Raw genomic sequence first — 13,734 nt, 5'->3', positions numbered from 1 at the left:
CTTAGGATTCCTCTTTTAGGCGATGGGCTAGCAACCTGTCACTATTTGAATCTCAGTTCTATCATTAAGCCAAATAGCTGAACGTGGCCATTCAGTCTTTTCAAGACTGTTGGCTCTGTCTACCCCGCAAAGGATATAGACGTGACCATATGTATGTATGTATGTACATTTATTACGTATATATTATTTGACAAACATTTCTACATCTCACCTCTCCGGATCAGTGATCGGCCTCTTCTCGGTCTTGTCCCGTGGCCAGACTCTGTCCAGGGTGACGATGGCGCGTCTGTTCAGTGCCTCGCCCACCGGCGGCTTGTCGGCGTCTTCCGGGTACACTATCACCTCTTTGTTCAGGAAGTGCACTGCGGAGAAAGTTAGTTAGTTAACTAAGTGAAAAAAAGTTAGTTAAATATGTTGAACGATGTTTATGCCGTGTGGTCCAATACAAAAAAGAATAGGAACACTCCATACCTTTCCTATGGATGTTGTAAAAGGCAACTATGGGATAGGCTTTATATTTTTTAGATTCTTCTTTTAGGCGATGGGCCAGCAATAATAAATATTTGAATCTCAATTCTATCATTAAGCCCAACGGCTGAACGTGGCCCATCGGTTTTTTCCAGACTGATAGATAGATAGATAATTCATTTATTTGATTTGCTACACACAATTTACAATGAACATACGGAATACAAATTAATTAGGGTGTGAGTTGCAGCAATACAAAAAGGTCACAACTCAACGAATTTATTGCTATTGAGCAATACGCTGATTTTCAGTTATGACCTAGGTGCTAGTGCAGGTCAATCTGCGTACGTAATAAAAAATAAACAAAGACTCGTGTCGTGATCGTGACTTAAAAGTTTCATTTGTATAAGTGTGATAAATGTAGCGGCTTAATAACCAAAAGAGTATCCCAAAATATTTGAAAATTCAACACATGCCCCGGCATCGCTTGTGTAACGTTATAAACCTTTTTCTTGAAACATTTATTTAAATATATAATGGGAATGGAATAAAAGAGTACATGAGAAGCAGAAACCGCCATCAGTGCCGAATATGCAAGTTCTGCAGATCCAAAAGATGCCTGCGGAATTTAACTTTGAACAAAGTGATAGATGCTTGAAGCCTAATGGGGGGAGGTATATTATTCCAACATTTAGTGGCCTGGTAGCGGAAGCTGCCCCTGAATGCAGCCGTTTTGTGTCGATAAGTTGTCGATAAGACTGCTGGCTCTGTCTACCCCGCAAGGGATATAAACGTGACATGAATGTATGATAAATAATAAACTCACCCAAAGCGTCCAAGTCCAATCCCGCGACGTCCATCTCGCAGTCATAATACACGTTGCCGTAGTTTTTCCTTCCGATTGTGAAATTGGGAACAACGCAGCTGCCGTCCGGCCGTAGGTAACCTTTATTTAGAAACATTCCATTGTTTAAGTCTGCCGTGTGGTTCCCGGTACCAGTACAAAAAAGAATAGGACCACTCCATCTCTTTCCCATGGATGTCGTAAAAGCCGACTAAGTGATATAGGCTTACAAACTTTGGATTCTTTTTTAGGCGATGGGCTAGCAACCTGTCGCTATTTGAATCTCAATTCTATCATTAAGCCAAAAAGCTGAACTTGGCCTATCAGTCTTTGCAAGACTGTTGGCTCTGTCTACCCCACAAGGGATGTGAGCGTGACCATATGTATGTATGTATGTATGTCCATTGTTTAAATTAGTTTAACATGTACTTCAATACATAATGGGATAAGTCCGCCATTGCAAGTGATTTGTTTCTTTTATAACTATGTACTTACTATTTTCTAGTTACTGTGTAAATTTTTAATGCAATAAAGATATTACAAACAAACAAACATACATATATATAATTCGACGACCTCTGTGGTAGCTGTAGTACGCTTGTCTGTGACACTGGAGGTCCCGAGTTCGAATCCCGGCCAGGGCATGATGAGAATAGAACTTTCTCTGATTGACCTTACCTATATAAGTATTCAGTCAGCACTCTCTCTACCACGGAAAGTCGTAAAAGGCGACTAAGTGATAGTCTTATAAAACTACGATTCATCTTTTACGCGATGAGCTAGCAAACTGACACTAATTGAATCTCAATTCCATCACAGAATCCGTACAGGCGAACGTGGCCTATCAGTCTTATCAAGACTCTGTCTACCCCGCGTGGGAAACAGACGTGACTATGCAATTTAACACTCACCTGTAAGGTCGTCCAGGGACGGTATAGTGTAGTATCCGGGCCGAGTCAGCTTGATTCCCGTGGGATGCGGCGGCATCGAAACGGGAGGAACGTGTTCTTCTTCCGATACTGAAATAATGATTTATAACAATTTATAAAGAAAAGAAAAAAAGAGAAACGAAAAAAAAATTAAATTAAATCTAATATATTTAAACGAGCAATTCTTGTATATATGTATATAATCAGGAACTCGGAAACGGCTCCAACGATTTTCATGAAAGTTACAGATTAGGGGCTTTCGGCTCGAGGAATCGATTTATCAAAGTCCTAGTTTCGAGAAAAGCTTAATATTATAATAATATAAAATATAAATATAATTTACTTGGGAAAGAGGCGTGATTTTATGTATGTATGTACCTATGTAACAATTTATACAAAAACTTGACAACAATAGCGTGGTAATAACAATTGTCAAGCACTAGGAAGGAGATACGTTCCGTTTTACGTAACTGATAACTGGGAATAAAGATTTATAACAATTTATACAAAAAATTGAAAACAATAACGTGGTAATAACGATTGTCAAGCACTAGTAAGGAGATACGTTCCGTTTTACATAATTGATAACTGAACACAAATTATTATCATTATTTAACATTACTAGGCCGTGTGGTTCCAAAAAAGGACCACTCATCTATATCCTACTAATATTATAAATGCGAAAGTTTGTGAGTCTGCCAGGATGTCAGTATGGATGTTTGTTACGCTTTCACGCAAAAACTACTGAACCGATTACGATGAAATTTGGTATGTAGGTAGCTGAAGACCCAGAATAACATATATTTTATCCCGGAGTTCCCACGGGATTGATTCCACGCGGACGAAGTCGCGGGCGGCCTCTACTTATGGAAATATAATGAAAAATTTGACAATAAAAATAATTCAGACATTTTTTTCCTAACTAAAGAAACCATGGCAACGGTTGCTATGGCGTACGTAAAAAAGGTTGACTACTACATTAACTTTCAAATACTCTAAAAGAAGTTTAGGATAGGACAGGAATAAAAAAGGATAGGATAGTAACCGTATACTCCGGCAATTTGATGAGCGATTTTCTCGCAAGCGCAGGCAAATTGCGAACCGCCGCGGTGGAGGCAGAAGTGGAGGGGGCCGCCTTAGGAGGGGAGAGGGGATTATTAGGATAGATTGTAGATTTTGTCAGATGCGTGATGCGCATTACTGACCGAGGCACAGGTTCAAATCCCATCTCGGCCATATACCAATGACTATTTTCGAAGTGTACCTACATTAGTTTGATTTCTAACCGATGCTGTTGCGGTGTGGGAAAACATCGTGTGAAAATCTGCAACATTCAGGCAACTGGATGTGTGACCATGATCGATCCAATACGGGTTAGGTTTACCTGCAAAGGTTGCGGAGGTCAGACGGGAGTCGCTTCGTGTAAAAACCTGACTCACCCAATCCTGGATCCTCTAGCGAAGTCATACCCCGGGCTCCTCTCCAGAGAGGTGAGGATGCAACCGGTACTAAAGCCAGGAGGAAGAAGACTGTACATTATGTAGACACTCTGTAGTTATTAAACTACCTTCATACAACAAATAACTTTGATCAGTCGCTTGATATAGACGGAAAAGTGAGACGAACAAACAATTCTTTTTTCAAATGTACAAATCGAGCGTACTGATTGGCGCAAACATATTCGTGGGAGTTTTCATTTTTTTTTTTAATCATAGATGTAAGACAGTTTAAAAATGTTTATTCTTTTGTTATTGGCTAAATTAAATTAAAATAAAGATTAGGTACATTATATTGTACCGTGTGGTTCCCGGCATAACACGTGGTTCCCGGCACCAATACAAAAAAGAATAGGACCACTCCATCTCTTTCCCATGGATGTCGTAAAAGGCGACTATGGGATAGGCTTATAAACTTGGGATTCCTCTTTTAGGCGATGGGCTAGCAACCTGTCGCTATTTGAATCTCAATTCTATCACTAAGCCAAACAGCTGAGCGTGGCCTATCAGTCTTTTCAAGACTGGTGGCTCTGTCTACCCCGCTAGGGATATAGACGTGATCATATGTATGTATTAGGTATATTAATTAAATATTATTATAAAATCAGAGCGCGCCATTTGAACCCGCGAACTGAACTGACCGCTATTGGTGCTACAATTACGAGCGAGATAGCATGATACAAATTGTTGCACTGGGAAATTGATAAGATTTTTATGCAAAGAGTTCTCAACGCGCCCGGGGCGCTAATATCTACATATATAGACTCACCGGACAGAGTGTCGATGTTCTCCTTGCCGAGGGAGCGGTCCCGGACCCCGAGCTCTCTCACCGAGTTCTCGGCGCACCCTGGGCTCCAATTCACCGGTTTGCGAAGCGGCTTCGTGGTTAACCAGCTGGCGCGACGTTCGGCCGTTTGGGCGGGGAGTTCTTTGTCTGTAAAGTTTTTTTTTTTTTTAATAATGATGACATTTATTTTTCATTATTATTTGTGGCGTGTGATACCCGGCACCAATGGATAAAAGTATAGGATCACTCATATGATGACGATGACTATATGTATGTATCTATCTTTTTTAATTAATTAAAGTATTTTTAGTCTCCTTCCTCCTGGCTTTAGTCCCGGTTGCGTCCTCACCACTCTGGAAAGGAGCCCGGGGTATGCCTTTGTTTGACCATGGCAAAATATAATTAAGTATTTTTGATGGCATTTCTCACCTTAATTACCTATACAACAACAAAAAAAAGTTTCATTCAAATCCGTTCAGTAGTTCCGAAAATTAGCGTGTACAAAACAAACATGCAAACAGACAGACAGTTGCGTCCTCACAACTGCGGATAGAAGCTCGGGAAGCATGCCTTTGACCATGGCAAAATATAGTATAAGTAAGTATTTTTGATGGAGTTTCTCACCTAAATTAGGGTAGAGTCTTGGCGTTTCTCCAACTTCCGCCGCTTTCTCGTTGTCCGACCACGAATTGTTGTTCGTTTTGGGCGACGTTAACCTTCAAACAAAAATGTAAGAGAACTTGAAAGGAAACATACATACATACATACAGTCACGTCTATATCGTGGGCGTGATTTCATGTATGTATGTATGAAATAATTCAAATATTTGCCCTGGAATAAAAGATTATGATTACTCTTCCAACACGTTTTCCCTCTTATTTTAAATTACATATTTAAACAACGGTTCATAAAAAAAAAAGAGTTCGTAAATAGAAAAAAAAAGCGGATAAAATCAAGTAGACTTACCAACTGCCGTGTCTCTCCGAATTGTTCTTCAAAGCTGTGGAGATAAAGCAATGTAATGTTAAATACAATAAAAAATGGAACGAAAAATTTTTGGTTTTCTTCATTTCACTTACATAGAACATACATACATATACATGTGGGATTACTCAGTTAGATTTAGCAAAACAAATATTTTATTTCAGTTTCTATTATATACTTTCTCATCTTACAAACTTCAATCTTTCATTTTCACTCCTTAACATTTAACGTCATTTTTACTGCTAAAATAAAAGTTGCAAGTGCTAGCAATATATAATGACGTCTATATCCCTTGCGGGGTAGACAGAGCCAACAGTCTTGAAAAGACTGATGGGCAAATTTCAGATTTTTGGCTTGGTGATAGAATTGAGATTCAAATAATGACAGGTTGGTAGGCCATCGCCTAAAAGAAGAATCCCAAGCTTATATAAGCCAATCATTGCAGCCATTATTTTTTCGCTCCTTAAAGTTGCAGCGTGATGTTATATAGCCTAAAGCCTTCCTCGATAAATAGTCTATTCTACACAAAAACCATTTTTCAATTCCTAATTCCTGAGATAAGCGCGTTCAAACAAACAAACCAACAAAATCTTCAGCTTTATAATATTAGTATAGATTGGTGCTTCATTTTTCCGTATAGTTACACTCCGTCCGCCTTTTTTCCTACGGCTGTGTATGTATTACAATAACACTCTTTCCGTATAGTTTAACTCCGTCCGCCTTTTTTTCTTCGCCACTCACAATTTTCCTCGTTGAAGTCCACCTGTCTCTTAACCCTCTCCAGTTCATCGAGACTTGTCTCAGAAGATTTAGCCGGCTCTGTCTGTGCGGGCTGTTCTTCTGGCATTGATCTGTACAAAAAAATTAAAAATAAATACAAATTTAATTTTCGAAATAAGAATATTATGACGGCATCGGTGGCGCAGCGGTAGTGCGCTTGTCTGTGACACCGAAGGTCCCGGGTTCGAATCCCGGCCAGGGCATGATGAGAAACGATTCATTCTAATTGACCTAGGTCTTGGATGTTTATCTATATAAGTATTTAAGTATTTATTATAAAATATAGTATAGTTGAGTTTGTATCTCGTAACACAAGTCTCGAACTAACTTCGAGGCTAACTCAATCTGTGTAATTTGTCCTGTATATATTTATTTATTATGCAACAATTTAAATGAGATACGAATATAAAGGGTGCATTTTCTGGCTGTATTTTCTAAAAAAAAAATACGGTGCAGATTATATATTTTGTATACAGATTGAGTTAGCCTCGAAGTAAACATCTAAGACCCATGTCAATCAGAAAAAGCTCGTTTCTCAACATGCCCTGACCGAGATTCGAACTCGGGACCTCCGGATGTAATCTCTGACTACCCCTCCCTGAAAAGAGGCGTGATTTTCAATCTCAATTCCATCATTAAGCTATCCATCTGAACGGGACGTTCGAGTCTCTTGGTTATGTCTACCTCGTTGGGGATAAAAACGTGATTTCTCACCTGTTATTATTATTTATCTGTTCAACAGAATTGTGTTCTTCATTCCTATGGGTCTGTCTCAACACCAGCCTCTTGCGGCTCGGCTTCAAACTCAGTTTATCTTCTAAACTAGCGTCCGCCTCTTCCAAGCCGTCGAATAGGGATTTCTGTAACAAAATAAATAAATATACCTATATAACGAAATTTTCACGAATTGATTGATAAAATTAGCGAAAGAAGTATGCAGAGATCTCTGCCTACCCCTCCGGGAAAATTGCGAGTTTTATGTATGTGTGTAAAAATAACATAGGCTAGCTGAAATATATTTTATAATCTAAAGTTCTGGCGTTCTTTTAATGTTTTATAAATTGCTGTTTTCATATTACAAATTTAAAATCAGTTGATTGTAATCTTACGCGTTGCGTTTTACTCATACATTCATTCATTTAATCATGTCTATATCCTTTGCAGGGTAAACAACATCCATGAAAACGAGATGGGAGTGGTCCTTTTCTTTTTCTTTTGGTGCCGGTAACCACACGGCATATAAATTAATTAAATAAAAAAATTAAGATACACTAGCGAGCCGCTCCAGCTTCGCACGGGTAGAAAAACCTCTTTCCAACATTTCAAACAGGAACAAAATCCGTGCACAACTTTTCGAGATTAGACCATACATACACACAGAATGCCTAGACATCACGATATGTAGTGACATAATGTATGTATATACCTTATCATGGTGCGTAGCGGGCCGCACGCTCAGTTTGATGTTGACGTTCGGCGAACCGACTCTGTACCCGCCGCTGGATTCCAACGCGGCCTTGACAGCCGCCGGATTGGTCGGTTTGAGAACGTCCTCCGCTGTGGTTGCTGTGGAGCCAATCAAATGTATTCAATCAAATTTCGAACATCGCAAATATTGATTTCAACTAATATTACAAAATGAAAGAAGATGTAGTTACAGGAATAGAAAAGGGTATATTAAGAGGATGAATGAAAGCAGGTTGACTAAGCAGATATACAAGGAGAGTGTGGAGGGAAAGGTCGGAGTGGGGAGGCCTAGACGAACGTATCTTGACCAAATTAAGGACGTTCTGGCAAAGGGTCATGTCAAAAGTACCCGAAACCGCCGAGCTTGCATGAAGAGAGTTATGAATGTGGATGAAGCGAAGGAAGTATGCAGAGATCGTGGCAAGTGGAAAGAGGTAGTCTCTGCCTACCCCTCCGGGAAAGAGGCGTGATTTTATGTATGTATGTATGGAAATTTCGAACATCGTAAATATCAATTCCAACTAATATTTTTAATGCGCAAGTGAATTTATTTGTTTGTTTGTTACCTGTTCACGGGTTTATCTACTGAATTTATCTTCTTGAAACATTACATATATATATCCGTTGCGGTGTAGACAGAGCCAAAAGCCTTGAAAAGACTGAAAGGCCACGTTCAGCTGTTACTACCCCTACCCCTCCGGGAAAGAGGCGTGATTTTATGTAGGTATGTATGTATATTTATATCTACTTACTCCTGTCGGGCAGAAGGTTCTTGAAAAGCGGCGAGTCGCCGTACGGCCGCGCCGCCAGCGTCAGTATTTGTTCATGCACGTTGCCCGTTGAAGTGCTGTCGTAAAATAAAATAAAATAAAATAAAATAAACATCTATACCAGAGAGTCCCAAACTTATTTTGTCTACTGCCCACTTTGAGAATAAATATTTTTTTAGCGCCCCTATTTTTCACCTATATAAAAACCACTATAACTTCAAATTAGTTTAATTAATTATTGTGACCTATATATGTATATAATGCCTATACACAACGCCCCCATTTTCTTTCTGGGTCTCTTACCGCCCCCCTTGAGACCCGCAGCGCCCAATAGGGGGCGTTATCGCCCACTTTGGGAAAGACTGGTCTATACTATTACATTTACTGAACTTTTGCAGTTTTATTTCTGTGACAACGAACTTATGTATTGTTTTTATTGTATTTTATGTTCTTATGTAAGTGATGTAAAATATGTCTTTATAAGAATAAAAGTCTACAAACATAAACTACGAGTAATATTATAAAGCTGAAGAGTTTCATTTGTTTGAACGCGCTAATCTCAAGAACTACTGGTTCGAATTAAAAAATTCCTTTTGCGTTGAATAGACCATTTATCGAGGAAACCTTCAGGCTATATAACATCACGCTGCAACTATTACGAACGAAGAAACAATGGAAATAAAACACTCACTTTCCTAACACGGTGCCGGAGTTGTTTGTGTTGAGACCCATTCCTAGGGTGCCGCCGCCCAGACTGGAATTGTTGAACAGCCCACCGCCGAGACCACTGTCCAATCCTGAAGAATAGAATAGAATAGATTTATTTTCAAAATTGGATACAAAGATACCACTTATTGACGTCACATCACTTAAATCTGATATAAACTATGGCCGCTTCCAAAGCGCGTGTGTAGAAGAACCGGCGGAACAAACTACACTGCAGCATTTTCACCGGACGTCAATTCTCAAATATAAGAGACAGGGAAAAGACAGGGGTCGCTTCATGTAAATACCTGAATCACCCAATCCAGGCAACCCAATTAAACTGTATCATGACTCTATCATAATAAAACATTCATTCAGATCGATCATTCAACATTCAAAACGTTAATTCAAATCGTTCATTCATTCGTTCATTCATTCAGGATCCACGATCGAAGACCTCGGGCCCCTCTCCAGATTGGTGAGGATGCAACCGGGACTAATAAATAACCAGTGTCTATAAATAAATAATACATATATACGGGACAAATTACACAGACTGAGTTAGCCTCGAAGTAAGTTCGAGACTTGTGTTACGAGATACTAACTCAACGGTACTATATTTCATAAAAAATACTTATATAGATAAACATCCAAGACCCAGGCCAATCAGAAAAAGTTCCTTTTCTCATCATGCCCTGGCCGGGATTCGAACCCGGGACCCCCGGTGTCACAGACAAGCGTATTACCGCTGCGCCACAGAGGCCGTCTATACATTGACTAATAAATAACCAGGTGGAAGAAGTCCACACACTCACCAGTCCTGAAGGTGTTGTTATTGGTCTGCTGGAACATGGTGCCGCCCAGGGTTCCGAACCCAGTGGCCGTGGCCGGTTTCTGGCCGAACGCGCCGCCCAGACCGGTGGACCCCAGCCCTGTGCCTGAATCAAATTTATTTAAATAAATAAATATAATAGGTACGGGACAAATTACACTGATTGAGTTAGCCTCGAAGTAAGTTCGAGACTTGTGTGTCACGAGATACTAACTCAACGATAATATATTTTATAATAAATACATATATAGATAAACATCCAAGACCCAGGTCAATCGGAGCAAGTTCGTTTTACATCATGCCCTGGCCGGGATTCGAACCCGGAACCCCCGGTGTCACAGACAAGCGTACTACCGCTGCGCCACAGTGGCCGTCTAAATAAAATTTAATCATACATACATACATATGGTCACGTCTATATCCCTTGCGGGGTAGACAGAGCCAACAGTCCTGAAAAGACTGAATGGCCACGTTCAGCTTAGATATAGAATTGAGATTCAAATAGTGACAGATTGCTAGCCCATCGCCTAAAAAATAATCCAAAGTTTGTAAGCCTATATCTTAGTATAGTCTATTCTTTTTTGTATTGGTGCCGGTAACCACACGGCACTTATTTAAACTTTATTGCAAAACAGGCGGCCTTGAGTCTACCAGCCGAACCTTGTATGTATGCTGGTTAACGGGTTTTAATTATACTTACTTTAACATTTTGATGCATTTTATCTATTATACTTAATTTTTTTTTCCAAAAAATTTTCTTTAATTAAATATTGTAACTCATTCATTCATTCATATAATCACGTCTATATCCCTTGCGAGGTAGACAGAGCCCCCAGTCTTGAAAGACTGACACGCTACGTTCAGCTGTTAGGCTTAATGATAGAATTGAGATTGACAGATTGCTAGCCCATCGCCTAAAAAGACGAATCCCAAGTTTCAAAGCCTATCCCCTTTAGTTTATAGGCCTAGTTTACGACATCCATGGGAAAGAAATGTAGTGATCCAATTCTTTTTTACATTGGAGCCGGGAACCACACGGTAAGTTTGTAACCATTGAAAAATTATAAGCAACAAAGTATATACTCTAAGTATGAAACAGTTAAGAAACCTCCTCCTCGCGTCGTATACCTCATTGCTGAGGGTCGTGACTCCCCCGCCGAATCACTTTCTCTTTGATCTCTTCCTTCCACCTGTTGCGATCCTTTGCGTCGTGGAGGGCCTTATGGAGATCGGTGAGTTAAGAAAAACCCCCGTCAAATATGTAGGTACTAATAATCATTTACCCAGAGTGGGTTGCTGTGTAGTGCCGAATCCGAAGGCTGGCGCCTGCGCAGCCGGTTTGCCGAACGTGTTGTTCGCGCCGAACAACCCGCCGGCCGTTGACGTCGTGGTGCCGAAACCGCCCGACAGCGAGCCGAAAGCTGATGGTATATCAATCAATCAATAATTAAAAAATACATATATATATATAGGTCAGGTCAAAATTACCCGAAACCGCCGCGAGCTTGTATGAAGAGAGTTATGAATGTGGATGAAGCGAAGGAAGTATGCAGAGATCGTGGCAAGTGGAAAGAGGTAGTCTCTGCCTACCCTTCCGGGAAAGTGATTTTATGTATGTATGTATGTATAGTTACGCGACAACTTACACAGATTGAGTGAGCCTCGAAGTAAGTTCGAGACTTGTGTTTTACTCACTATAAATACATGTAATAAGACAGTTAAAAAGATTAGTCTATATATAGACTATATTTAAAAAATATATATTTATAACGATATAAAAATAGAAACAGAGCATGAATTTGAAAAAAAAAGTCGTCTGTTTGTATGTACACGCTAATCTCCGGAACTACTGAACTGATTTGAATGAAACTTTTTTTAATTGTACAGCTCTTATGCCTGGCCGACATATAGGGTATAATTTATTTTGGAATCTGGTACAGCTGATATCGAACCATAACACCTCAGCTAAACTATAGGAAATATCGAAATGACGTCTTAACAAAAGTTGTTCAACCTGATGAGCATTTTCTGTTAGCGTATAAAAATCGAAGATCTGGAACATCTGATGCAGAACCATTATAGACCAGCTAAATCATCTAAATTAAAGGGAGGAGCTTTTCTTTTAAAAAAAAATATGGAAGACATGTGATGTAGAAGCCAATGGGACCAGCTACTCTGTGATGAATGAATGATTTGAATGAATATGCACCGAAATTTGAGTAAATTTAATACCCTTAATTACCTCTCTCTTAATAAACCTCTTTTTTCCAATAACACGCAAACGGAGTTGCGGGCGTCACCTAGTTTAAAATAATGATTTAATGAAATATTGATTTTGATTTTGCCTTAACCAGGATTCGAACCCGGGACCAGGATTTGAACCCTGTGTTACAAACAAGACTGCTGCGTCACAGATACAGTCAAATCGTATATACAAAAAAGTCTGGAGAAAGACCTAAGGTAACTTTCATCCAGTAAAAACTAAAGTTCTCGTGGAATTTGCTAAAAACCTGTATTATTTTGTAGGTGGCGCTAAATGCGCGTGTAAATGGCGCTAAGTGCGCGTGTAGATGGCTGGCTTAATAAATAGCGCGGTTGAAGCTGCGGGTGAAAGCTAGTAAATTATAATTGCGACCTTACCTGGACTAAAGGCGTTCAGATAAGAAGATGAAGAACGGCGATAGTCGAATCGTTAAGGTGTCCGTTTTAAATGAGTTATGCGAATAGAGGTACAGGTTCAAATCCAAGCTCAGTCACGTACCAACAACTCTTAGTATTGATTGATTGATTGTTAACATTTGCTCTTAGGAGGAAATATGTGTGATGCGCATGCAAGTACAGGTTCAAATCCCACTTTACCATTTGTACAAATAACTCTTTTAGCAGTACATTAGTTTGAGTGCCAACCAAGCGAGAGAAACAGGCGAATGTATGTGTAACCACGATCCAATATAGGTATGACTTTCCTCTGCGGGGTTGTCACAAGCGAACCCAGGGTTCCTCCTCAAGAGAGGTGAGGACGCAACCGGGACAAGGGTCAGGAGAATGATGATATTAGAAGTGGTTCTATTCTATCTTCCAGGAACCACACGGCTTGTAGACTCATGCGCAAAAGCACTCTCTCAAAATATCACGACGGGGATTAAAATAAAATTTGATTATCTCATTTCGCAAGAAACCTTTTGCGCATGAGTCGGCTTGTTATGTGACGATCTTAAGAACAAACACTATTTACGAAATATTATTTATTAGAAAAGATATATTTCTTAAATGCAAAACACTATAATTTTCTGTGTCGTAAAAAAATACTTTTTGTATGTACTTAATTGGTATAAAATAAAATGAAATGCTTTCATTATTTGAAGACAAAATAAAAATACAGAATTCGGTCGCACATTAAAATTTGTTCGTAGTCATATATGCACTATGCTAAGAAAGATAACAAATTTCTCAAATTCAACATATTAATTTTGTGAACAAAGTACGAAAAAAAATGATTTAGCCTTAATTAAAAAAAAAAAAACATAATTCGTAGGTCTAATCTATTCATTGAAAGAAGGTTAAAACACATACAATTAACGATTAAATTTAATAATCGATCAAATAAAAATAAAGGTATTGAAAATTAAAAGGCTCTTGCACCTCAGTATTACAAAATTAAGTGGCGTAGC

General features: G+C 39.2%; 1 protein-coding gene across 4 annotated transcripts in view; it reads right to left on the bottom strand.

Moving 5' to 3' along the window:
• LOC106133712 (nuclear pore complex protein Nup98-Nup96) overlaps positions 1-13,734 on the bottom strand; it is a 68,061-nt gene that overhangs the window by 30,775 nt on the left and 23,552 nt on the right. For all 4 annotated transcript variants that reach the window (XR_009657460.1, XM_060952346.1, XM_060952348.1 and 1 more), the window contains exons 12-24: positions 11,347-11,484; positions 10,047-10,169; positions 9,218-9,323; positions 8,509-8,603; positions 7,716-7,855; positions 7,004-7,149; positions 6,251-6,360; positions 5,492-5,525; positions 5,149-5,240; positions 4,507-4,671; positions 2,224-2,331; positions 1,295-1,414; positions 212-362 (exon numbers count right to left, since the gene is read on the bottom strand). Coding sequence is in view for 3 of the 4 variants with exons in the window: in XM_060952346.1 (XP_060808329.1) it covers positions 212-362; positions 1,295-1,414; positions 2,224-2,331; positions 4,507-4,671; positions 5,149-5,240; positions 5,492-5,525; positions 6,251-6,360; positions 7,004-7,149; positions 7,716-7,855; positions 8,509-8,603; positions 9,218-9,323; positions 10,047-10,169; positions 11,347-11,484 (1,528 nt within the window). In the remaining variant the exon portion in view is untranslated. The remainder of the gene's footprint in view (positions 1-211; positions 363-1,294; positions 1,415-2,223; positions 2,332-4,506; positions 4,672-5,148; positions 5,241-5,491; positions 5,526-6,250; positions 6,361-7,003; positions 7,150-7,715; positions 7,856-8,508; positions 8,604-9,217; positions 9,324-10,046; positions 10,170-11,346; positions 11,485-13,734) is intronic.

The sequence above is a fragment of the Amyelois transitella genome, chromosome 28 (assembly GCF_032362555.1).
Source record: "Amyelois transitella isolate CPQ chromosome 28, ilAmyTran1.1, whole genome shotgun sequence".
Lineage (NCBI taxonomy): Eukaryota > Metazoa > Arthropoda > Insecta > Lepidoptera > Pyralidae > Amyelois > Amyelois transitella.
The sequence above is the reverse complement of the archived record's forward strand: the minus strand, read 5'-3'. Positions and strand labels throughout refer to the sequence as shown.